Here is a 27,063-nt window from a genome sequence, read left to right as displayed (position 1 = left end):
TCAACAACCGCATTGACCGGGTATTAAAGGAATTGTGGGTAAGAGTCATTGCAGAGCACATGTTGGTAACATCAGGGTAACTGTCCATTTCTTTACCATTGATACAGTAATCCTTGCGGAGACGTTGGAAGTACTGGTGATGGGTCTAGGTACTGCACGAGAAGGCGAAGCTCATGTGACCAGCTCTCTTGGGCAAAGATTAAAGTACAAGTAGATGAAGGCATAGTAGATGAAGCAATACAATATGGTAACCGTAATACGTGCGGCGAGGACAATGATATCTTTCCTTACATATATTAGAAGGAAAAGGCAAAGTTGGGTGCATACGCTATACCTGCGCCGTTGGCCCTTTGAACATGTAGTGAGTAGGAGCTCATTACCTCGGGACACCAGCCAATATGAAATCCGGTATTGTCACAGTTTACCCTTCCCAGGTTTTCCTAGGTTCTCATTTTATCGACCAACCCGAAAAGGGAGATGAACAGCTGGGTGAGCTGCACATCGTCTGCCCAGACCGGGATTTGAACCCGGGGCCAAAAAGTCGTAGCCAGGCACGCTAACCACAGCTCCACCTTACTATACCTTGGTGGCGTAGTGTTATACAACTGCGGATCTCGACAAGAAATCTTACGCCGGGCTGGCTTGACCCACTTTTTTTTTTTTTTTTTTTTTGGTATTTCGTTGGGGATATACCCCAAGGGAGGAAGGCGGTGCATGCCGCGCAACCACCCAGAGATGCCCAATTCGTTCAAGGAGGCGGCCCAACAACGGGGCTGAGGGTGTCGGAAAGAGCCCACCTTTCCACTCCCATGGCACCGGGCAGGTCTCGAACCTATACGCTCTAGCAACCCGCCGGAACGCAAGGCGCAGACTCTACCACGGGACCACGGGAGCCCCCAAACCCACGGTTTTATGGACTTACTTAGCATGAGTACGAGTCAATGGCTTTGTCGATACCTGTGCAGAAGAAGAAAGATCCGGATCTTTCAAGTCGCTGGTGCTCCCTATCTTACTCTATGACTGAGACAATGAATAGTGATCTTAAGAGGTGGACTGTTGACTTTGGTAATAAGTGCTGGGAGATTTGACTCTCTCCCCGGGGCATGACGCCTATGGGTTCCTACAGGAGGCTGGCGTCCTCAACCTCCTGTAGGTTTTACTGACCTTTTATTGAATTCTCTTATCATGTTTTTAATTATTTATCGTTTTTTTATAGTTTTATAATTGTTTATTTTGTTTTATATTCGGCGCCATGTGACCCTGCAGTTGCGGCGCTGAGAAATGAACTCCCCGATTATCAATCAATCAATCCGCTCCCAGTATGTCGGAAATTTTTGTATAAAACTACATCCCGTTAAATAATATATAAGGAGAAATTATGCCTTATTACGGGTAATTTGCACATCGGGTAATAATAATATAATTCTAATTATGAAGGTAAATCATAGGGAAACTTTTATGCCGGTGATTCGAAGCTGGTACATTGGCTGACGTGGCATATAACTGACGTGTCGAAGCTTCGAAGCTTCTACCTATACTTGAAGCACAAAGCCTACCACTAGGATATAAGACACCAACCCGTCGCCACCTGCTCACCGAGTTAATACCGTCTCACCTTCCCACAACCTTTATGGTTATTATTTTATCCATATTTGGCCTACAAGTAACCACCGGGAACTTAATCAGACGAACTCCTCCTCCGCTACGCTTCACCCGCTCCACAACCGCCATCAGGGCTAAGTACATTGTATCGATTTCCCGTGTGAATTTCGGTCGATTAACGTATCCCCGAAGTTCCTACATATGTAGCGGATCCGTTATATAGGGAATTAATCTTCATAATGCCCCGCGCCGGTTCTACATCCAGACCAAGTGAGTAGTGCCGTTATTTGGGGGTAGTTAGGGTGAGGGAGTGTTTGGCTATCTTTGAAGCGTGTCATCAGACCTTACTATTATTTCCGATTGGGGCAAGAGGAACTTGGTGTCATTACCCTAAAATACCAAAAAGTTTCCCTAATAATTGTCCAATTACCCAACTTTAAGGCGTACGTAATTTACCCAAAAGTGGAAGCCCTGGAATTATTGTGCCTTGTGGCTCACTGGTGCTGTGTCTGCCCACAACGGACAAGAACAAACCTGTAGGAATTTTTAGTGGATTTAGAGAGAGAGAGAGAGAGAGAGAGAGAGAGAGAGAGAGAGAGAGAGAGAGTACTGGATGCTTCTGGTGGTGAATTTTGGCGGAAGAATAAAAATACATATACTTGTAAACATTATAATGAAGCAATTTATACACGGCTTAAAGTAACATGAGTGGCCAATAGATATAACGCTAACTCATGACACAATCCACTCATTACACACACACGCACACACATACACACTGTTCTCTACCCTCTCCTCCTTTGCTTTCTCTAATTTTTACTGACACACACACACACACACACACACACACACAATTCACGGTCACATGGTAGGTCTATGCACTTCACGCTATGTGGTGTAAAAATGTGGTCTGTGTAAAAATCTGACTCCATCTTTGGGTCACAGAATAAGTCGAGGACATCACGGGTGAGAAGCACAAATCTGGTTCAGCTGTCACCATGAACACAATATACATAGTGAGAGGGACACCATATCTCTGCTAGACTCGGTTCATGATAATTTATGTAGCTAGGAAACCTGACAGCATCCCATTAAGATTTAGCCTTTCCAGCATCCACCAAATGAATCAACCTTTCCCAGCATCCAACCAGAGATTTGACTCCCCAGCATCCACCAAGAAGATTTAGCCTTTCCCAGCATCCACCAAATAAGTAAGCCTTTCCCAGCATCCACCAAATAAGTAAGCCTTTCCCAGCATCCACCAAATAAGTAAGCCTTTCCCAGGATCCACCAAGATTTAGCCTTTCCCAGATTCCAAGAAGACTTAGCTTTTCCCAGCATCCACCAAATAAGTAAGCCTTTCCCAGCATTCAGAGTTCTTCCTAGCAACCACCAGTAAGATTTAACTTTTCCAGCATGCTAACTTTTGCAGATTACATCAATAAAGTTTCACCTTTCCCAAGATCTACTAATGACAAACAGCCTGGGTGGAAAGGGGCATGTCTTGCTTGCTGGGAAAAGACTGAACTAATTTGCATGATGTGAGAGTATAACAAGCTGCCTCACATCAGCATCACAACACTTCTCAGGTAAAAATTGTGTGCCGTATTACTTTCATCTTCCTTCACCCTTGCAGCATTTTTCCCCTCACCTTCCTGCCTCTTGATTCCTTTATCAAGTGCAAGACAAGACACAGTTTATCATGTAGGTGCCATCCACTCCTCACCGTGTACATAAACTGACCCCCCAAAACACTAAAGAATAAAACGACAGTCGGATAAATAGGAAACGAACCCACAAGAACCGTATACGTATGCCATAAACTAAAAGGATAAGTTTGATTACACTGACCAGGTTATATGAATAGCAGGGCGGTACATTCGCCAGCCAGTACACACTGTTCACCTACTAAAGTCTCTGCCCCACACCTTGTCCCTTAACCTCACTGAACCCAATGAACACAGCCTTGGGAGGGTCAACATCTACACAAACATATGAGGTGCCTGGACTGGTGCATACATGACTGACAAAAGAACCTTGGCCATATTCTCACACACTTTCGGCTCTCACAACTCCTATTCCCCAAGGCCACAAATGAGATGAATTGGGTTTTTGTGAGTTTTGACATTGATGATGCAGAAGCCTTGTCAAACCATCACTAGGCTCTGACGTTCATGATGCAGAAGCCTTGTCAAACCATCACTAGGCTCATAAAACTACCCATAAAAAAAAACACAACCTCTATGAAAGCCTTACTAAATGTGGGTGTGTATGCCCGGAAATGCTTGAGAATGTGGGCCCTTATCCCCTCAACCCACCCCTGCACACAAGAGCAGCCAGTCTGTAGATCAACTCAGCTTACTAAACACGAAAGTCTACAGGGACAAATGTACATACAGCAGCCGATACCAAAACATACAAGTGCCTGATTTTTCAAACGTCGTATCAGTCTTCACTGTCAATAATGTGGCTGATTTGTCTCCTGTGACCTGTTTTTCAAGGGGCGGTTAGGTGGTTTTGTTGCTTTTTGTGTCACTTCTTACAACAACTCTGGTAATCCAGCACTTCTAACTCCGTCCCAGAAATGGAATAGAAAAAATAACTAGCTACAGAACTCAACGAATACTAACACCACGTTTAAAGCATCAGGCAAAGTTCTCTGCATCCTCGGTAAAGTACAGACGCATTGTTTTGGCAGTGACAATGGACACACGCTAAAGGAAAGTAACTACAATGGTAACGATGGAATATGAAATGTGTAAATAATTCCTCCCCTACTTGCAATAAACCAGTGAATAATAATAACAATGATAATAATGTGATAGATAATTTATAGGCACCATTCCAATTAGTACTCGTATGAAAAAACACTGAACCACTGTCAAAATATGTACCTTTTAGAAATCTTTATTCTGACAAAGCAATAAATTCCCTACAAAACTATCAACAGTAAGCTGCTGTAACCTATAGTTCATTATATCTGCAGGTGTTGATTGGTACTGCTGCTATCTATGCATCTATGTCTATCTGTCCTAAGGCTGTTCACACTGATGTCACGGGTGGCTAAAGGTCTCTCAAGTCTGGACTTATTATAACGACACAAGAGGGAAGAGAAGGTGGCTTAAGAACCTAGTGTATTGCTGAGTCTCTTTACTTCTTCATTCTTTCAGTGAGAAGGCACCTTGAAGAAATTCCTGAGGGTTACGTTATATCATTATCATTGTCGTTCAGTGTTTTTTGCATGTATGTTTGAAGTGATGATGAGTGATGGTGCAGTGTGCCTGGTTCTTGCAGGGCCTGGGCTCAAGATTAAGTACGTTCATTAGTTCGTGAAGCATTCAAAACAGTGCCCATGTCAGGTGGCAAAAGGATAATCAAGTATGTGGGACATGCTCCTGACAAGGCACCCAACTTTGCGCAACAAACAATTTTTTCATCAGAATACAAGGTGATTCAAGGGCTTGGCTTGTGCTGTTATAAGCTTAACATGTAAAATAATAGACCAAATGGTTATTCTTACATTATATTCTTCCAAAAGGAGTCATTCAAACATAATTTACTCACTCAATTTTAACTGGTGAAAAACAAGGTGTCTGTACCATCAAAATAATTTAATCAGTTTTTACTTTGACAGTTGTTCATCTTTTCCTGGGCAGTTTTGGCCCAGCTGTGACGAGTACTGATTGGAGTGGTGCGCAGGGACTGGCCAACACACCCCGCCCGGTCTTGTTCTAGGCTGCTTGATTTTTGTGTTGGTTTGAGCAGTAATTCCAACAAACAAATTCCCTTCACCTTGAGCTTGTAGTGTGATCATACAAATGCTGACTGAGCAACCGCTGATGTGTTGTTGCCCGGACAGGTGGCCCCCGGGCTGTGGACGTCCTAGCCTGAGTCCTGCTCAACACAAGTGCAGGCTGCCGACAAGTCTACCATTTAAACACTCGGGAGAAAGAGATGGACTCAATGAATGAACTAAAGCACAACTAACGAAGACATTGAAAAACAGTGTTGTTGCCGGTTCATTAGATAGTGCAAGCATATGTACGACGTGATGCTCTCTGTGAAAACTGCAGTACTTAGAAGTATCTTCAATATTTTGTATGCAGATAGTTAAAAAGTACACTGTACCTACAGACAAATTTTAGTTAATTTCCTGCCACTGATAAGCCTTCCAAGGCAAACCAAGCCTGCACACTGCCCTAACAACACACAGCCGGCCTGGGAGCCAGGTGTATCTTTAAGTTTACAGCTCAAAGCAGTTTGCAACAAGGAATTTCTTTTCTCTCAAGTACCAAATTATACACTCAGAAAATGAAACCAATGAGTGAATTTTTTCAACATTAATGCAACATAAGTTTTTTAGTGTTAGTTCAGTAGTCATTACCTTTTTCCCTTGTCTTGTACAAAAAAGTACTCTAGGTGCATTCACCTCTGAGTGCTTACTGTTAACATTAGTGTGGGGGGCACAAAAAATGGTTGTCACAAAAAATGGTTGTAAGTCCAACTATTATCTAAACAATTTAATATTTTACTCGGCCATTCGTAGAATATCTTTTCTCAACTTCCTCTGGTGCAGCACAAAGATGATGTTTAAAGCCCTGGAAGGATGCATCACCTCAGGGTGGGAGACTAATGTCACCAGTGTTCTAGACCTGCCACAGCACCTTCCTCCTCACCCTGCGCCACAATAATGTATTCTTATAAGCCACCATAAATGTGTCCATCACCAGGAAAATATAAGACTTTGTTCTTTGTGACAAAAATGGCTGCAATACAACTATATATGTAGGCTAACAGCATCCATACTCTTGGTGTATGTGGCGAACGTAGTAAGAAATTCAACTCTTAATCATGCTCCTTGACTACTCTCTCCAATATTCTTAATTCCCTCATCTTGCAGCACAACAAGGTCCAAGTGTTGGCTGCCACCCTTCACCTTCACTGCCCCTCCCAGGACTTAACAAGCCATCGCAGTCTTCATCCGTCAAAACTGATACCAGAAAAAGATGCTCTTTGCAAAGAACAAAGCCAATCAAAAGAAAAAAGTAAAAAATAACTTTTTATTTTTGCATTAGTGTCTTTTCCATTCTCCAGCAATACAAGAGTAATCATGCCTTTGTATTTTGCATATATATTATAAGGTTTTATACAAATATACCTTTTTGAGAAACCAACAAAATAAGATTCCATACATATACACACACAATAAAAGGAACCGAAGGAGACCAACAGCAAAAGAAAACAAAAAGGTGACGTGTTGGCTACGACACTAACCATAGCATCAATAATAGTGATAATAATTATAATATAGGTGATGGTAACAATAATATTCCATCTCAAACTGCAGAGCGGAAGAGAAAACAAACTGGTGCCTAAATTGTCCCTTGCCGGCCACAATGCTTAACGCTAGAGTCCTCCACGACTAGCTGGGTGGGGCTGCTCCATTAGTCCCTCCTCCGCTTCTTCTGGCTCTGGGCCTCCTGCAAGGAAAGGCAGATGGTTAAAGGTGCTCACCAGGCTGTAAGGGCTGGAGGAACAGGGCTTAGACAGCTTTATGTACTAACTAGTCTCAAACTTAAGCAAACAGCCTGGATTTTGACAAAGATTGGACCAGCCCATAAGTATTTTTTATTATTGTGTGAAATACCTAGCAAACAAGGGCCTAAAAAATCTGACCCCCAAACACTGAATATGCAGGGCAGAGGTAAGGCATGGCCCGGTCTTGTTTCCCTTGAATGGAACAAGAAGCTGCTGGAACACAAATCAATTGACAACAAAGCAGGAACAAAGCGGGTGTTGTCGCGCCTATGGCAATGGATAATGTGAGGATGTGAAATGTTGCCGTGCCTACGTCACTCCTATGAAGGATGGGAAATGTGATGATAACATAAGGCAATGTGATATATTAATAGTAATAGAAAAGTAGTGAAGATGAGTGGAGGGGAGACACGATGCGCTCCGAGCCAGTGGTTTATAATAAGGACTCCTGACCACAGATAAAATGAGGCTCCTGGGAGGCCCTGACCTAAGGGTCAACCATCCTAGCTATGGAGGGGTCTCGCCTCAGGCCAAGGGACAGGAAAAGGACGCCAGGCTGAGCGCACAGACACCTTCCCCTTGTGGTGGTTGCTGGGAAGGGAGAGGAGCCAGTTACCCGCCTGCAGCGGATTAGGAGGGCAAGATTTCTCTTAACTCTTACGGCAGGTGGAAAGGAATTATGAGGCTATTATTAGACCCCTAAATAATTGTGAGTATTATGTAAGTTTGATGTGTAATAGGATAAGGTGACATTTGGTGTATTTGATGTGGCTGTAATTGTTGTACTGTGTTGTTTGATACGTGCTGATAAGATCCATTCTTTTACCTTGCTCAGGTTTACTGCATATTAAAGCAAGCGAGTAAAACAAGACAAGTCTTATGATTAATCCTGCCCGAGCCACCATGTTGCAGCAACAGTGGGAATCAATAATGGTTTGAAAGTATTTGCAGCTAGATTTATCCAAAATTTATAAGCAGGCTGCTAATGAGTGGCTTGGAGAAAAGGGTTGAAATTAGGCCTGAGAATGAATTTTAAAAAATCCAGGGTCCTCAAAAAGTGGGCGTGAATCATGTTCGTTTTCATGCGTGTCTCACTCGAGGTTTCGGGATAACGTGTGGGAATTGAATGGATGCCGCCAAGAGCATGAAGCCTACCGATAATAGCCTAAGGCAACATCTTGCATTCAAGAACAACCCCAAAGTTGTAAGACTGTCCAGCACCTCCCTTCTGTGACCACCAGAGCACTCTTTCTTGTGCATATGACTGGATGAACCACACTATGTTCCTCATTTTGTCATTCATCAAGGACAAAACATTAATTTAGCCACAGTTACGAGATCTATAGTTCATTAGGAGCATTTCCCTAACTACTCAGATGAGACGGAATTTCTTAAAACATCCTTTTTCTCAACAAAACATTGACAATGGCATCGTTTCACTTTCTTGTTTCTCATGATGGTGATGTTTTCATAGCGGGAAGTTCTTGCTTATCCTACAGTGATGCTTAATGGTCTGTGGTGCAGCAGTAACAACTGTGAACTCTATATCCACCCCCACCTGGCAGGGTCACCCATAAGAAGCTTAGGAAATGGTCATCACCTAGGCCTAAGGAGGTGCGGTGCAATGTGTTTACCTGTGACGTCAGCAAAAAAAGTGGTTAAACCAACCCTGATGCCGCTTGCGCGCTAAGCCACTGATTCTTGCCAAGAACTGGGAAGACGTCTTGAAAATCTGACGCAAGATTTGGGGAAATTCTTGCTCGCTCTGGAGTATTTCTTGATTGCCAGATGACGCCGCAACCATATTTTGGGGGCTGACTTATGTGGCAGGTATAGGCCTAACCCATAATTCTGAGCGAGGCTGACTTGTATGCCGCAATTTACGGTATATTGCTCATGCTCCTTCAAATGAAACCAAGTTCCCTTTTGAAATTAAACCCCAGACACACACCCTCACACCTCTCTATTTCTGGAACCATTTTTCTTCATCACTTTGCCTCCTTCCCCTTGTGGCTCTCTTGTTCCCATGCCACTTCCTCCTGTTTGTCTTTCCTCTTTAACACCCCCTTGGCACACTCTCTCCCACTCATAAAATCTGTATTATTATCTATCTATCTATCTATCTATATCCCCAATGCTCTGCTCCCTCACGGAAACTTCCCTGTTCTAGCACTCCCTCTCAGCACACTCAATCCTGCTACTTCCAGCTCTCTCGCTCCAATACTCACCCTATTGATCCACTTCACAGGTGGTCTTCCCCTCATCCCCTCCCTCACACACACTCCATAAATTCATTCTCATCGTGTGTTCAAGCCATCTCAGCATACCATTTTCTTGTAGTTCCTTCTTTTCTCCTCAACTGCCTCTTTTATCCCATCCCTCCAACACACACACTCTTTCTTTCCTTTCCTACACGACCTATATCCAATTACTTCCTCAGCTCCCCTACCCACTGGACTCTACTAAGGATTTCAGAGGCTGTGCGGCCTCGTTTTTTGGGAATAATATCGTAACGAACAATCTCGTCGGTAGATTTTTTTTTCAGTGTATTTCACACACTGCCTTAATTTTGAAGGGTATCGCCAACCGCCACAAGTAGAGAATAAAGGCACTTGTCCCTATACCAAGAGGGTAAAGTCATCAGTGTCAGGCAAAGATACGAACACAACTACCAGAGGCTCCATACCTTGTTCCTCTTCCTCCATCTCCGCCTCCTCCCTTCTCCCTCAATCTCTCTCTCTCTCTCTCTCTGGAAGATACATACATACTCGAGAATGATTTTTTTTTTCAATTAAGGCATGCTTGATGTGATACTGGGACTTTAATTTTGAGCATAGTGATACACATCTGGGCCGTGGACGTAATGACATGTGAGAGTAGGGTGAGGTGGTAAATGATGACTACCATGATTGATGGTAGAACGATTGCTCGCTTGTATTTGTTTCTCTCTCGTTTGTTTTTTGACCATGAAAGTGTCGATCCTCTCGTTATTAACCTTGACTGTGACAGTGATGATGATGGGGATTTAGTGTTAAGTTGTGAAGAAGATTAAAGTCTTGAATATTCTTGTTTGTATCCTTAGTAAACCAAGAGTGTCCTTGCCATCACTATATTGTATAAAGTTCCTTAATATAAGCCTCATAACCCAGTGTCCCTCATCCACACTCAGTGATTCACTTTTAGTACTACCTCAAACATTTTATACCTTCGCAATTCTTCCCGTTACCATACTTTCAGCTCTTCCCTGACAATAAAATTAATAGCACCACTATAATTTGGCGATAAGAGCACCATTACTTTTATCAGTAGGTACATGCTATACATAGCCCTCGGCGAAACACTTGCATAAACCACCAAACCACTGCTACCAATAGTTACGGAGGTAATTAGGCTATGTAAGTAACACGTTTACTCTCAACTTTATTTAAAGGATGCCTATCAGTATTAGAAAGTATATAACGCCACTACAATTAATGCATGCCTTTCATTCATTATAGTTACGAAGCATGACGAGAGAGAGAGAGAGAGAGTTCTGAAGCTACATGAGAGAGAGAGAGGAGAAGGGGAGGCGGAGATGGAGGGAAGAGGAACAAGGTGGGCTGAGCCTCTAGTTGTGTTGTTCGTTTTGCTTGACACTGATGACTTTACCCTCTTGGTATAGGGACAAGTGCCTTTATTCTCTACTTGTGGCGGTTGATATACTTTCAAAATTAAGGCAGTGTGTGAAATACACTAAAATCTCGCATCGATCGTGTGTTGTTTCGTATTATATTATTCCCAAAAAACGAGGCCGCACAGCCTCTGAAATCCTTAGTAAACACCTCATTCACTCCTGCACTGTGTCCTGCTCTTGCTCTTCCAAGTAATTTCCTCCTGTATATCTCCTTGTAGCCACTGTCAAGCAATTTCTCGCTTGGTAGTTCCTTCCTACCCTTTTCTCTCTTCTCATTTCCTTTGAATTCCTAATTGAAATCCTAATTTTGGCTACTACTGCAAAGTGAACAGATCCATTCAACATTCCTCTCACAACTTTTGCATCTACTACATCCTGCCACAACCTCATATCCACAGCTATATAATCTATTACACTCCTCATGCCTCCCCTTGCCCATGTATACCTGTGAATTAGCTTGTGCTGGAAGGTGTTTGCCAAGAACAGACCCCTCTCAGCACAAACATCCACAAGGTACAGATAACTCTCAATTTACGCGAGTATTGTGTCCTTGAAGAGGTCGTGTAAATCAAACAAGAGGTAGGTTTCTATCGAAAAATAAATATTCACTTCATTCAGTGGAGAGAGAGAGAGAGAGAGAGAGAGAGAATATCCATATCACCGAGATATCTACTCAGGCACTCAGTCTCAGCCTCACTCGTGTGAGGAAGAAATGAGGGACACCATGAGCGACTGGCTAGTATTGGTACCGGTACCAAGCAGTCTGGTACCGGTTCCGTACCGTAAAGCTGGTACTGTTAGTACCGGTACCTGCCCACCCCTATTGTTGAGTAGCGTGGCAGCGTGGGTACTGTATTGTTGTTCAAGTGGCGCGCGGGAAGAACTGAGCTCAGCTGTGTGGCCGTGGCACCGTGTGAGTCCAGTTGAGTGAGACATCGGGTGGCCACTCCATAAAATATCGCGTATAAGTGAAAAAACGTGTAAATAAAACATTTATTTGGATTTTGGACCCCGCGTTATTTCAAAAACGCGTAAACCAAACTCGCGTAAATCGAGAGTTACCTGTATTGTCCATTCTCATTCACACAATCCACACCCCATTTCCCAACCACACCACCAATCTCCATGTCCAACTTTTGCATTCATGTCCCCAACACAAGAATTCCTCTATCACTTAGGACAGTTCTCAGACACTGTCCTAAGTCCTCCCAGGGGAAGTAGAAGCAGAAGCAGCAGTAGCAAGGACACCTCTCCCATTCCCACAAGCAGCAGGCACAGGAGAAGCAGCAGCAAATAAAAACACTACTACCCTCTCTACCTATCTTTCCCATGTCTCACCTACCTTTCCCACCTCTAACCTACCTTTCCTTACTATAGCTAACCTTCCCCAACTATAACCTACCCTCCCAACCTCTAACCTAGCTTTCCTTACCTTCCTTCCTTCCCTACCTTTCCCACCTATAACTTTGGTAGTGGTGGTGGCAGCATGAGTTCTGGTTCTCACCTTCTCAGTCAGAATGATGAGGAGGCGCTTAAAGACGGCCACAAAGTCGATGAAGAGCTCAACGCTGTGCATGATGTAGTCCTTGTCCCCACGACGCACCTTCTCCATGATGTTCTGGGTGTCGAACACGATGAACCCGCACATCACCAGCAGACCCACGTACAGGTTAACCTTCAAGGGGGAAACAAAGGGATAGATATGTTTGGGAACACAGAAACTAAGGGAAACAAGGAGGTAGAGATGCCGAGGAACACAGTAACTACCTATGGGAAACTTAGATAGAGATACTTGGGACACAAGAGAGATGCAGAGGAACACAGTAACTGAGGGAAACAAAGATGAGATAGAGATGCTTGGGAACACAGTTACTATCTATCTATATCTCCAACATCCTGCTCTTCCACATGAACTTCCCTCCAGGGGGTGGCCGCAGCAGAAGTGTCTCCATCGCTCCCTGTCCTGGCACTCCCTCCTGCTACTTCCTCCCTGTCCTGGCACTCCCTCCTGCTACTTCCTCCCTGTCCTGGCACTCCCTCCTGCTACTTCCTCCCTGTCCTGGCACTCCCTCCTGCTACTTCCTCCCTGTCCTGGCACTCCCTCCTGCTACTTCCTCCCCGTCCTGGCACTCCCTCTCAGCACACTCACTCCTGCTACTTCCAACTCTCTTGCTCCAATACTCACTCACCCTATTGATCCACTTCACAGATGGTCTTCCCCTGACACCCCCTCCTTCAATCCTTCCCTCATACACTCTTCACAAATTCATTCTCCCCCATTCTCATCATGTGTCCAAACTATCTCAATGCACCACGCTTCACCCACTCCACACTCCACTCCTTTCGCTGTCACACCCATACCAACCACTCATAAACACTTTCATTACTTTCTCCATCCCATCCTGACACACCACCTCTTATATAACTCATTTCCACTGCACGTATTCTTGATTACTGTGCTGTATTCCATGTCCACATCTCTGATGCATACGACAGAGTTGGCAGGATAATACAATTCCTCCTTCCCCTTTTTACCTCCATTCTCACACTGCACCCACCACCTGTCAGCCCTTCACTGCTCTTTCCCTCACCTCACCTTCCATACTTCCATGCTTACATAAGTCCCTAATTATTTTAAACTCAGTCACCTCCTACATTTTCTCCTCCCCTAACCTTATCCTACACTTCGCTGTACCCTCTGCTCTAACTCTGTATGGCTTTGGAAAATCAATGACCTGTTCTCTCGCCCTCTCAAATACAATAACCTTACTCTTTCCAGCATTCACTCTCAGCTTTCTCCCCTTACACACCCTGTCAAACTCATCCACTATCCTCTGCAGCGTCCCCTCATTCTCTGCCAACAACAATGTATCATCTGCAAACAGGCCCACAACCAGTGACTCCTCCGTACCTCTCACTTTCAGCCTTGGACCAAGCTCCCCCACTCTGGCTTTCATTTCTCTCATACAACCGTCCATGTACACATTAAAAAGCCATGGTGACATCACACACCTCCGTCTCACTCCCACACCAACACCAAAACTCTCACTCAACTCACCCTTCATGCGTACAGAGGCACTCACTTCCTTATAGAAGGATCGGATTCCCTCCAGCAAACACCCTCCCACAATATATCCTTAGAACATCCCACAACCCCTTCCTGTCAACCCTGTCATATGCCTTCTCCAGGTCCATGAAAGCAGCAAACAGCTTCCTATCCCTCTCTATGAATTTTTCAACTAACATTTTGAGTGCAAATATTTGGTCTACACAACCCCTCCCTCTCCTAAAACTCCCTTGTTCATCACCACCACTTTTCTCAGTTATATCCTTCATCCTCTCACACACTTTCATACACTTTCCCTGCCACACTGAGTAGACTCATTCCCCTGTAACTATTACAATCACCTCCGCTTCCTTTCCTTTTGTACAGCAGCGCAACAATAGCCTTTCTCCCATCCTCAGGCACCTCACCCTGCTCCCATGCAAGGTTACATATCCATAACACACATTCCACTACTTCACCTCCTCAGTATTTCAACATTTTTGCTGTTATGCCATCAGCTCCAGGAGCCTTTCCTACTTTTAAGTTCTTCATTGCCTCCTCTATCTCACTTCTCTCCACCCTCCCCTGTGGATCTGGCCACCTTACATTGATCTTTATTCCTACACCAGTCACTTCTGCTCTCCCTCCCACGCTCTCATTCATTACAGTTTCAAAGTGCTGCTTCCACACCTCCCTTATCTCCTCATTCCCTCTCACAAGCACCCCATTTCTCCTCTTCATGCAACAAATGTCACTCTATCCTCCCCATCTCTCTTTTAACTTCTTTCCTGAAAAGTTTTTTGTTCTAGTATTTTGCTGATATTTTCCCACCAAAATCCTCTTCAACTCTCTCTTTACTTTGCCTAACCAGCCTCTTTACCACCACTCCCTTTATTTTCTCTCCCAACTCTCTCTCACCTCCTCTGTCACATTTCTCCACAACATTTTCTTGTGGTTCCTTCTTATCTCCACAAGTGCCTCTTTTACCTCATCCATCCACCACAAGCTCTCTTTCTTTCCTTTTCCACACAACCTATACCCGACTACTTCCTCAGTTGCCCCAACCACTCGACTCTTTCAAACACCTCATTTACTCCTGCTCTTCCAAGCATTTCCTCCACTTTCCTCCTATACATCTCCTTGTGGCCACTGTCACGCAATTTCTCACTTGGTAGTTCCTTCCTACCCTTTTCCCTCTTCCCACTCCCTTTGAATTTCCATTTTCCTCTCATCCTAATTTTGGCTACTACTGCAAAGTGATCAGATCCATTAAACATTCCTCTCACAACTTTTGCATCTGCTACATTCTGTCTCAACCTCATATCCACAGCTATATAATCTATTCCACTCCTAATGTCTCCCTTTCCCTTTTATATCTATGAATTAGCTTGTGCTGGAAGGTGTTTGCCAAAAACAGACCCCTCTCAGCACAAACATCCACAAGGTATTGTCCATTGTCACTCACACCATCCACACTCCATTTCCCAACCACACCACCAATCTCCGTGTCCAACTTTTGTATTCATGTCCCCAACACGAGAATTCTTCTTACACTCCCAAAGGTTTTCAGACACTGTCCGAAGTCCTCCGGGAATCTCTTCACCTCACTCTTGCCATTCCCTTATTTACTGGCACATACACACACACCCATACATACTTTACTATCCCTATCTTCCCCGTCATCCACACTATCCTCGGACCACACCACCCATGCTCATCCACTCCTGCCCACACTCGTGGGGAGGTCAATAACGCACATCCCTCTCTCCCTCTTCCCCCCTCTACCTCCACCCATACTACTCCCCCTCCACACCCTCCCACAGCCTCTCCCTGCCATCACTCCCACACTCCACATCCTTTCAAATGTGTCTCACACCTAACATATCAATACTTCCTTTCCGGAATTCGCTTACCATCTCCTTTCCCTTCCCTTCCTCATTCATTCCATTCACATTCACCCAAGCCACCCCAAGGAGCTTCTCCCTCCTTCTCCTTCTCCCCTTCCCTGGGACAGATGGAGACCCCCTCTGCCTGTAAGGGATGGAGATGCAGAGGAACACAGTAACTAAGGGAAACAGAGATAGAGATGCAAAGGAACACAGTTACCGAAGGGAAACAAAAGAGATAAATCTGCTTGGGAACACAATGATCCTCGTACATCACATACATTACTGGTGACTGTTGTATGTGTGAAGACTGTAATGTAATCAAGTGAGGTCTTCTGCTTAAAGCCGAAGACCTCACTTGATATGTAGATAGTCTCATTTATGAAGAAGGTTGGTGAGGATGTAGAATCTGTGGTGCATATATGTCTGAGCCAGATAGAGAATAGAGGGAAGTAATGGAAGATTGAGGTCATTATCCGCTCGTCCGAACACCCACCTGGTAGATGAGCCTTGAGCCGAAGAAGATGTTGAGGAAGGAGAGCCAGAAGAGGGTGGAGAGTGCTGACAGGAGAGTGCCGCCCAGATACAGGTACTGGCCACGCGGGGCAAACAGGGCCGACAGTGAGAAGCAGCCAAACACTACGCTGGTGCCAAGGAGTGCCTGCATCACCTGGAACGACAAGGAATGTTAAAATAATAAAATATAAAACACACTAATTAATGCAATACAAAGTTAAAGAAGAAGTGTTTGGAGACTGGGAAAAAGTGCAAGGGAGGGCTTAGTAGATGGTTTGGACATGTGTGGAGAAGAGATGCTGGGTATATAGAAAGAAGGATGCTGGAGATGGTTTGGAGATGTAGTAAAGAGAGGTTAGGTATATCAAGAGGCGTGTGTGTGTGTGTGTGTGTGTGTGTGTGTGTTTACCTAGTTGTCATATACAGGGAAAGTGTTACGCTTGTATTGTCCCGTCTCTATATCTACTATAATCCAACTTGAATTCATGAATTGACTTTGCGTGGACCACATCCTTTTCCAGGCCTCCACTACTCTTTGTGGGAAGCTGTTCTTCTTCATGTCTCTTCTACAGGCTTTTTTTTTCATCTTGCTTCCATGGACTACTGAGTCTATTGTATCCCATTGTATCTTCTTTGTCCACTTTCTCCATCCCACTCATCACCCTATACACTGCAATCAGATCTCCTCTCTCCCTGTGTCGGTACGTTCAACTGCTTCAATCTCTTTGTATCTTAAATTTCCTAGTCCTGGAATTAGCTTTGTTGCTGCCCTCTGAATCATCTCAACTTTCCTTATATTCAACTTTGTACTCAGCGGCCATACTGTTGCTGCGTATTCCAACCTTGGACGTGTTACTGGCACAATTAGTTTATTCATTTCCTGATCCAGATATTGAGAAGAAACTTTTATGTTTCTCACCAGGCTGCACGCCTCACCTACAATTCTATTTGTGTGTTTCTCTGGCAACAAAGTATTAATTAGATTATCATCAAATTTACAGACATCATTTGTAGTGAGACCAGTCTATAATTTAGTGGTTCTTCTCTGTCTCCATTTTTATAAATGGGAATCACATTGGCCCTCTTCCATTCTCTTGGTACTGCGCCAGTCCTAACAGGGCAATTCATTATTGTTGTAACTTGGACCTATCAGTTCTTCACTACATTCCTTTAGCACTTGGCCCAGTGTATCATCTGGTCCCTTTGCCTTCCTGACATCCAGTGACTTCATGAGGTTCAATTAATCATTTCTCTCCACATCTATATTTTCCAAGTTTTTAACTGTTCTTCCTCCTGTTATCATGGGTTCAAATTCAGACTCGTTGTCAAATGCCTTTTGAAAACTTTTGTTTAACACTTCATTAATCTTTTTCTCATCATATACTTGCTCATCATTCTTTATCCTTATTACACTCCCACTCATTTTTAGTTTAATCTTAAGGTATTTATTGAACAATTTTGGCTCTTCCTTACATTTATCCACCATGTTCTTTACATAAATTTTTTCTTCCTCTCTTCTCACTCTTGTATATCATTTCTAAGAGGTTAATATCTTTCTCTGTTGGCTTCATTCTCTCTTCCTTTCCTAATTCTCCATGCATGCTCTATTTCTGTTTTGTTTGGCCTCAAAACATCCTGCATTCAACCAATCCTTGTCTCCTTTCTCCTGTTCATTTACTCCTTCATTATACACCTTTAAGAAATAGTCTTGTGTGTGTGGGGGGGATGGGGGGGGTGACCTACCAGTGTGGGGTTGACAATCATGGCAATGTCCAGGAGGGGGCCAAGGTTGCAGCCAGTGAAGAAGGCAAAGGAGCCGAGCAGGGCGAGGCGGTGCGGGCTGTTCTTGCCATCGTAGGGTGTCGCCATGAGCCACAGCAGGGAGCCCAGAGCCATCAGCCCCGTGAGCAGCCCTGCCCCAACCAGCGTGCTGTACATGTGCGCATAGGAGCCGGCCGCTGCAGCGATGCCGGCCAGGGTGAAGGTGGCATACACATTCTTCAGGTGCTGCCTCACCTGCGGCTCCCTGGGGGTGAAGGGCGGATAAGGATTTAATTATTCATCTATTCTATTTATCTATTTTTTACAGAGGTGAAGAAAGGTAGGTTATAATAGGGAAAGGTGGGTTATAGGCAGGAAAGAGAGGTTATAGAAAGGAAAGGAAAGGTAAGTTATAGGTAGAAAAGGTAAGTTATAGGTAGGAAAAGTGATAGGTAAGTTTTAGGTAGGAAAAGTGATAGGTAAGTTATAGGTAGGGAAGGTAAGTTATAGGAAGGAAATTATAGGTAGGGAAGGTAAGTTATAGGAAGGAAATTATAGGTAGGAAACATAGGATATAGGCAGGAGACAAAATAACAGGAAACAAAAACAAAGGCAATGCTCAAACTTGTTTCAGAGGAAAATAATAAAATAGAGATTGAAAACTAGAGTATCTTTTAACCCGGTACCAAATTTTTGCCATGATATAAACCCACCAAAATAGATGATGCATAAACTGATCACAAATGCATTGATATATATTATGAAATGGTTTGCGTGAGTGATGATTTTTTCTCATTTTTCTCGCTTAGAGGGACCTTTAAGAAACATGATCCCTGCAGCTACCGGGTTAAGGCCACGGGAAGCAGTCCAACACAAGGGAAAAAAAGGAACCCAAGCAACGTTACCAGATCATCGCTCTTACCGCATCCCATTTTTTACCTTCTGACCCACAACTACTGCAATAAGACAGCAATATTTAACCATTTCAACAATAATTATAGAATCTAGTTATTGGGGTGGAGACAAGTTTTGGGTGAGATCAGTAAATATAAGAGTGTGCGTACGACAATCTGACACGGACCCCAATGACCAGACAGATGAAGATACCGAGAGGCAAAGATGGGTGTGCGAGGTGTTGATACTCCCCCGCTGAAGGTGTTTTAGGGCTGAATTCTTAAACATTTCGGCACCCAAGCAGCACACATATTTGACAAGGCTTTCATAGGAGTTTGGGCATTTCCAGGGATAGTTTTATGACCCTGGTGGTAGTGTGTCTCTTCCTCTGTGCCCTGAACCTAAAAGAACACTCAACAGAACCCCTCTCCTTTTCGGCCTTCGAAAATAGTTGATGTGAAAGGCGAAAGCATCTGATAATACTGACCTAGAGGAAGAAAATGCTGTGTTGTTATGATTATTCTGTGCTCCTGTGTTAGAGAGCTCTCAAAGGGGCATCAAAATAACCAAAAGGAAGTTCAAAATCAAAGGTTATGGTTGGTATTCTCAGATGCTTCCACCTCTCACATCACCTATTTCCAACCAAAAAGGTGATCAGTCAGGTTCTAATGAGTGATTTTTTAGGTTCATGGTACAGAAGAAGGGTTGCCCTACCACCAGGGTCATAAAACTACTCAGGGAAATGCTCAAAACTGCTATGAAAGCCTTGCCAAGTATGTGAGATTGGGTGCCGAAATGTTTAAAAGAAAGCGACCCTCAATATTCACGTCATAATTCCTTCGGCATAATTCAGCTCTCTTGGTAACCTGTTATATTTCCTCTTTGTTCATGGTTGCATTAACTCATTTTACATTGTCCATGCATAATGTTCTGCATGTTATACTCCCTTGCTAATCAATAATATCTTTCTCTATATTTATTTATCTTTATTTATCAATTTCTTATTCATCACCATCATCATTTTGTTTAGCTTACTGTGGTTATATAGTAATAATAATTTCTATACAGTAATACTTTGCAGACTACAGACATATTTGCTGAATCACTATTACCTTTCAATACTCATCTATGCAGCAGTCATATTAACTTATGTATTTTACTACACTTTTCTATACAAATCAAACTATTTTTCTATCCTCTAATACTTAAAGGACTACAGAAGTATCATTGTGCCTGGAAAGCATGACAGTCCTTTATCTTGTCAGCCCCAACAAGACACGGACTGTGGATGAGGCGAGGCATATCAACCTGTTATCGGGAATAGCTGATGGCAACACCAAGTCCTTATCAGAGCTGACTTGAGCTTCTGGTGATTACAAAACACTGAACAAGCAGGAAATAGCATATGCTTCAACACAGAACAAGCAGCATATACTTTAAAACATAGGAAAATGGGGATAAAAGAATACCTAAATGCACCACTGGCTGATTGCTCCACTAAGATGATAAATCAACACAACTCATTAAGCCAAGAACTGTTTGGTAAAATAGCACAAGGGTAAAGTGTAAGGTTATGGAGATATGATTAGGTTACATTGACACTAGTTTGTGGCAGCCTTTACATAATGATGGAGCTATTTCTGCTACATATATAACCCACAGTGCCTGAATAAACCCCTATGTAAAGACTGGGATAAATACACGAGGCTGACAAAGCTGTGAGGGATTGGGTTACTGGTGAAAAATAAAAACCTACCCACTTAGATTTACTGACAAAATGGAGGCAAGATGTGCAGCCCAACCCAAATACAGCAGGGTAAGACTGACAAGGATGAGAAGGATAAAAAATAAGACCCAGCCCACACTGAATACCCCACTCAGTAAAGAATAGCACACACACCAGGATGAGATTGACAAGGCTGTGAGGGATTCGGGTAGTAATAAAAACTAAAAACCTGCCCACGCTGAATAACCCACTAAGTAAAGACTGGAACAAATATATGAGATTGACAAGGCTGTGAGGGATTTGGGCACTGATAAAATCTAAAATCCTGCCCACACTAAATAACTAAGTAAAGATTGGAACAAATATATGAGATTGACAAGGCTGTGACGGATTTCGGTATTAATAAAAACTAAAAACCTGCCGACGGATTTCGGTATTAATAAAAACTAAAAACCTGCCCACACTGAATAATCCACTAAGTAAAGATAGGAACAAATATATGAGATTGACAACGCTGTGAGGGATTCGGGTATTAATAAAAACTGAAAACCTGCCCACACTGAATAATCCACTAAGTAAAGAGAGGAACAAATACAAGAGATTAACAAGGCTGTGAGGGATTTAGGTACTGATAGAAAATAAAAAGCTGCCCACACAACAGGTTCATATACTACTTGAAAAATGGAACCCAACCCATATATACACTGATGTAAGACTTAACAAGGCTGTGAGGGATTTGGGTAGTGATAAGAATTAAAGCCCACATTAAAGGTTTACTGGCAATGTGGAGGCAAGACACGCAACACAACCCACATGAAGGACTTGATCATTGTGACACCGTGAATTTTGACAGTCATGATTACGAGCTGGTCTTTCTTTTTTTATAGCAAAGGAAGCAGTACAAGGGCAGAAAAAAAGACAAAAAGCCTGCTCATCACTGCTCCTGTAAAAGAAAGTGTAGAGGAGTTGCCAAGAGAGGTCAAGTCATAGGCAGGAGGAAATACAGACAAAGGAAGGCTGTTCATTAGTGTGTTAAAATCAGTTCCTTAATAACAACTGATTGATGTATGATACTGGGTAACTGATTATAATAACATATTAATGAACACAAGTGACCAAAGTTAGTACGTAATCATGACTGACAAATTTTCCGGCATTGTATCATGATTTTACTTTACACTACTAATACAGACACTAATCATGTCAGGCAATTTTTTTTTAACGTTATGTATTTCTCCTTTCATGCAGTCAGTCCACTCTCAACGCGTCCTAAACTCTGGGGTGTGGAGTTAGATATAAAAAAATTCATCTTCAGCTCCAGGAAATTTTAAGGTTGCGACTGTGACTCCAACTCCACTCTCCTCCCCCTTCCCCTCTTCTGCAGTACAGTGGTAGGCAAATCAAACCCCGCCACACCAAACCACACCACACAATACGTATCAAAAAGGAGTTGTAGTTGCAGATATTTTTACTGACTTCAACTCCAGCCAAAAGTAGGGGACTCCAACACCACACCCCTGCAACAACTGACACAGAAAACTGACAGTAGTGACCTCCTTGCCTATTTCCTATCTAACTGTTGGTAAAGGTGGAGTCTAAATCTACTTCCTATCTAAATAATGGTAAGGGTGGAGTCAAAATCTACTTCCTATCTAAATAATGGTAAGGGTGGAGTCAAAATCTACTTTCTATCTAAATAATGGTAAGGGTGGAGTCTAAATCTATTTCCTATCTAAATAATGGTAAGGGTGGAGTCTAAATCTATTTCCTATCTAACTAATGGTAAGGGTGGAGTCTAAATCTATTTCCTATCTAAATAATGGTAAGGGTGGAGTCTAAATCTTCTTCCTATCTAAATAATGGTAAGGGTGGAGTCTAAATCTATTTCCTATCTAAATAATGGTAAGGGTGGAGTCTAAATCTATTTCCTATCTAAATAATGGTAAGGGTGGAGTCTAAATCTATTTCCTATCTAACTATTGGTAAGGGTGGAGTCTAAATCCATTTCCTATCTAACTATTGGTAAGGGTGGAGTCTAAATCTATTTCCTATCTAACTATTGGTAAGGGTGGAGTCTAAATCTATTTCCTATCTAACTATTGGTAAGGGTGAAGTCAAAATCTATTTCCTCTCTATAACTTATGGTTAGGAAAACCGTGTTAAGGGATGAAGAGCACCTTAGAATGGGTGTGATTCAATGTTTTTACCCATTAAAGTGTAGGATAACAGGATATCAGTGAGTAAACTATGGTGCAGATAAGCCTTATTAAGTATGATGAAGAGCACCTCAGGATGGCTGTGATATTGTATATTTGGTCATACAAGTGTAGGGGGTTGACTAGGGTGTGACTGAGGGTTCAGGCATCAGTATTCTCAGACACTTCTGCCTCTCACATCAACCATTTCCAAAGGTTGAAAAGAAGATAAATCTGGTTCTAGTGAGTTTTTTTTAGGTTCACAATACAGAGGAATTGCCATACTACCACCAGGGTTTTAAAACTACCCCAGGAAAAGCACAACACTCCTAGGAAAGCCTTGTCAAATATGTGAGCTTGGGTGCCAAAATATTTAAGAATATGACCCCACTTCAGTTGATGTGGCAGAGTATAGCCTTTGTAACAGCACTTCCATCACTAGTATTTTTCACTAGGAGTTCTGCTCCAGCATTTTAGTATCTCTTTTTTCCTAGATTTCACACAGCTAACAAAACTTTCTTACTACAGAATTTGGATTTTCCTCACATGACTTCTGTAGTTCTATATGGGTAAATTAGGGTATAGAAAAGCCTTGTTGTTAAGTATGATGAAGAGTGCCTTAGGATGGGTGTGATTCTTTATATTTACCCATAACATTATGATGCAGACTATGGTGTGGATTAGGGTGTAGGGCAGTAGTTCCCAAACCCATGGTTATGACCCAAATGAGGGTCACAAGTGTTTCAGTGGGTCACTTGAGGATCTTTGAAAAAACCCATAATCATAATGATTTCATACTACAAAGGCTGATACTGAAATCACAGTCTCCATGGTTTACATGCCTGGCTACCACTCTGCGGCTCTAGGGTTCACATCCCGGCCCTGGCAGTCGGTGTGCAGTGCACCCAGTTGTCATTTTCTCTTTCGGGTTGGTTGATTAATGGGTACCTGGAGAAACCTGGGGGAGGTAAACTGTGGCAATCCCGGATTTCACATTTGCTCGTGTCCCGGGTGACTGGTTCTAACTTCTTACCCATCACAGCCTCAAAGGGCCAACGGATTGGAGATGAGCATTGCAGCCATGCACAGCTATAGTATATGCAGACACCTTTACCTTTTAGCTCGAGTTTAGATTTTTCATTAACGAAGATGAATTACTTCACAAGGAGAGCATGAAGATTCTCCTAAAAACAAGCAGCGTTGTAATAAAGCACCCATACAAATACAATACAGTACGTCATACGAGTAGCATTCATGTATAATACTCGTCCACAATATAAAAATAATTTGCGGTAAATACTAAATGTTCAGGCATTTAGGGTGGCCAGGCCAGGCTGTATTTGGGGTTGCAATCAGGAAAGTTTGGGAACCACGGGTGTAGATAAACCTTAAGTATGAGGAGCACCTGAAGATACCGATGGATGTGAATGATGATTGATAGACTTAACCCAGTAGCAGCGACGGGCCAAATTTGTGGCTTTACCATGTCGCAGCGACGGGCAAAATTTGTGGCTTTACCGTGTCGCAGCGACGGGCAAAATTTGTGGCTTTACCGTGTTGCAGTGACAGGCAAAATTTGTGGCTTTACCGTGTAGCAGCGATGGGCAAAATTTGTGGCTTTACCGTGTCGCAGCGACGGGCAAAATTTGTGGCTTTACCGTGTCGCAGCGATGGGCCAAATTTGTGGCTTTACCGTGTAGCAGCGATGGGCCAAATTTGTGGCTTTACCGTGTAGCAGCGATGGGCCAAATTTGTGCCATGATTTAACCCCCAAAAATAGATGATACATATACTTATCACAAATGAAATGGTTTGTGTGAGTGATGATTTTTTCTCATTTTTCTCGCTTAGAAGGACCATTAATAAATATGACCCCCGCTGCTACCGGGTTAAGTATGAAGTATAGGTAAGTATGACGACTACCTGAGGATAACAATGGGTGTGAATAAGTGTAAATAACCGCACTAAACACAAGCTAGGGGTCAAAAACTGTAAATTAGGAGGGCGTAGATAAGGCCATGATTGTATGAAGTATAAGTATGAGTATGAAGTATAAGTATGAAGACTACCTAAGGATAATAATGGGTGTAAATAAATGTAAATTACGTCACTAAACACAGGCTAGGGGTCAAAAACTGTAAATTAGGAAGGCATAGATAAGGCCATGATTGATAGACCTAAGTATGAAGTATAAGTATGAAGACTACCTAAGGATAATAATGGGTGTAAATAAATGTAAATTACGTCACTCAACACAGGCTAGGGGTCAAAAACTGTAAATTAGGAGGGCGTAGATAAGGCCATGATTGTATGAAGTATAAGTATAAGTATGAAGTATAAGTATGAAGACTACCTAAGGATAATAATGGGTGTAAATAAATGTAAATTACGTCACTCAACACAGGCTAGGGGTCAGAAACTGTAAATTAGGAAGGCGTAGATAAGGCCATGATTGATAGACTTAAGTATGAAGTAGCAATCAGTATGAAGACTACCTGAGGATAACAATGGATTTAAGTGTAAATAACCTCACTAAACACAGGCTAGGGGTCAAAAACTGTAAATTAGGAAGGCATAGATAAGGCCATGATTGATAGACTTAAGTATGAAGCAGCAATCAGTATGAAGACTACCTAAGGATAACAATGGATTAAGTGTAAATAACCTCACTAAACACAGGCTAGGGGTCACGAACAGTAAATAACGAGGTCATTGATAAAGCCATGATTGATAAGTCTCGTATAAGTATGAAGACTACCTGAGGATACCAATGGGTGTGGATAGGTGTAAATAACCTCACTCAACACAGGCTAGGGGTCAAAAACTGTAAATTACGAGGTCATAGATTAGGCCATGTTTGACACACACACTAACACACACTTAACACCCTCACACACACAAACTGCCACACTTCCAGCCCCCAGCACACACTTACAGGTTCTCGGTGAGTCCTCGTGTGAATCTCTGAAAGTTGAGTCCCTCCATGGCGCTAAATACGCTGCCAGTCACCATGTAAAATCAGACGTTCACTCTTCTCCGTCTCTCCGCAAATGGCGACCCTCTAGAAGCTGCCAAGTGTTCGAGAAGCTGGATTTACCCTTTTCTTTTCTCCGGGTTGGTTATTCACGTCAGAAAGCCTGTAATAAATGTCTTCACTGTACCAGGGTTGAGAGATAAGTGAGGGAGTGTTCCAGTTATTAGTTTCACGTAATGGAGATATGGCGAGAAGGTGGATTTTGCCTTATTTCTCACTTTCTGGTTGGTTATTTGCTTCAGAAAGGCTGCAATAAATGTCTTCACTGTACCAGGGTTGAGAGATAAGTGAAGGGAATGTTCTGGTTATCAGTTTCACGTAATGGAGATATGGCGAGAAGGTGGATTTTGCCTTATTTCTCTCTTATTTCTCACTTTCTGGTTGGTTATTTGCTTCAGAAAGGCTGTAATAAATGTCTTCACTGTACCACAATTGAGAGATAAGTGAAGGGAATGTTCTGGTTATCACTTTCACGTACTGGAGATATGGCGAGAAGGTAGATTTTGCCTTATTTCTCTCTTCCGGGGAACGTTTTGGCGTCAGAAAGGCTGTAATAATTGTCTATGGTGTCCTGTGACTGAGTGGTAAGTGTCAGGAACGTTCAGGACTCAGTTTGACGTAGTAGGAAAAGGCCTTCATTGCATCAGCCTGTGTCCGGATCCCTTCACCCCGCATTCATTTCCTCTAATTTCATCTATAGTGTGGGGTAGTTAAGGCATCACACTCGCTTTGAGATTGGTTTATTAAGAAGGGCGGATGAGCATGTGAAGTCCGTGGGGCATCTATGTCTGAGTTAGCTGAGAATTGGTGGTAAGTAGAGGAAGGTTGAAGTCACTATGCGCTCACCCGAACACTGCTTTCTGAGTCATGGGTTAGAAGACGTGTCCCAAAACTGGCGCAGGATTCAAACATGTACAATTGGACACGAAGGAATATGGACGTGTGTGTGCCTTCAACTTAATATCAACTAGAGTAGAAATGCAACGTTTAGGAGCCTTCTGATTAATGTAAAATCACTTAGGTTTAAGGACAGACCACCTAGTCTGGACCATGGGGTCTGTGTGGTCTGATTATCTATGTAAATCTCTCTCTCTCTCTCTCTCTCTCTCTCTCTCTCTCTCTCTCTCTCTCTCTCTCTCTCTCTCTCTCTCTCTCTCTCTCTCTCTCTCTCTCTCCTATTCTTCCTTTCTTT

The 27,063-nt window shown here is 42.9% G+C and overlaps 1 protein-coding gene and 1 long non-coding RNA gene across 6 annotated transcripts; one reads left to right on the top strand and one right to left on the bottom strand.

Moving 5' to 3' along the window:
* On the top strand, positions 1–6,963 carry LOC126983496 (uncharacterized). Its single transcript, XR_007735942.1, has 2 exons — positions 1–3,720; positions 3,765–6,963. It is a non-coding gene; the product is annotated as an uncharacterized LOC126983496 (long non-coding RNA).
* LOC126983494 (bax inhibitor 1-like) lies at positions 6,649–26,514 on the bottom strand. 5 transcript variants are annotated; one of them, XM_050836237.1, is made up of 6 exons: positions 26,350–26,514; positions 25,773–25,974; positions 18,005–18,287; positions 16,242–16,415; positions 12,318–12,488; positions 6,649–7,082 (listed from the first exon to the last, which is right to left on the bottom strand). In XM_050836237.1, exons 2-6 carry the CDS (start codon positions 25,847–25,849, stop codon positions 7,047–7,049), a joined length of 741 nt encoding a protein of 246 aa, XP_050692194.1. In that variant the 5' UTR covers positions 25,850–25,974; positions 26,350–26,514; the 3' UTR covers positions 6,649–7,046. The 5 variants fall into 5 exon arrangements, with proteins under 5 accessions (XP_050692194.1, XP_050692197.1, XP_050692195.1 ...); XM_050836240.1 differs by having other exon boundaries at positions 26,246–26,375; XM_050836238.1 differs by lacking the exon at positions 26,350–26,514 and adding an exon at positions 26,090–26,314.
* Positions 26,515–27,063: the final 549 nt, after the last annotated feature.

This window comes from Eriocheir sinensis, chromosome 54 (genome assembly GCF_024679095.1).
Source record: "Eriocheir sinensis breed Jianghai 21 chromosome 54, ASM2467909v1, whole genome shotgun sequence".
NCBI lineage: Eukaryota > Metazoa > Arthropoda > Malacostraca > Decapoda > Varunidae > Eriocheir > Eriocheir sinensis.
Note: the sequence above shows the minus strand (reverse complement) of the source record. Positions and strands in the feature narration are given on the sequence as shown.

What these genes read in the sequence shown, in the direction of transcription:
- LOC126983494 (XM_050836237.1), bottom strand. Translation starts at nt 25,849, where the DNA reads ATGGTGACTGGCAGCGTATTTAGCGCCATGGAGGGACTCAACTTTCAG. An exon ending in GCTCAAGGCTCATCTACCAG is followed by an intron (nt 12,489 to 16,241) that starts GTGGGTGTTCGG and finishes TCCCCCTTGAAG; the next exon opens with GTTAACCTGTACGTGGGTCT. An exon ending in TCATCATTCTGACTGAGAAG is followed by an intron (nt 7,083 to 12,317) that starts GTGAGAACCAGA and finishes CTTTCCTTGCAG; the next exon opens with GAGGCCCAGAGCCAGAAGAA.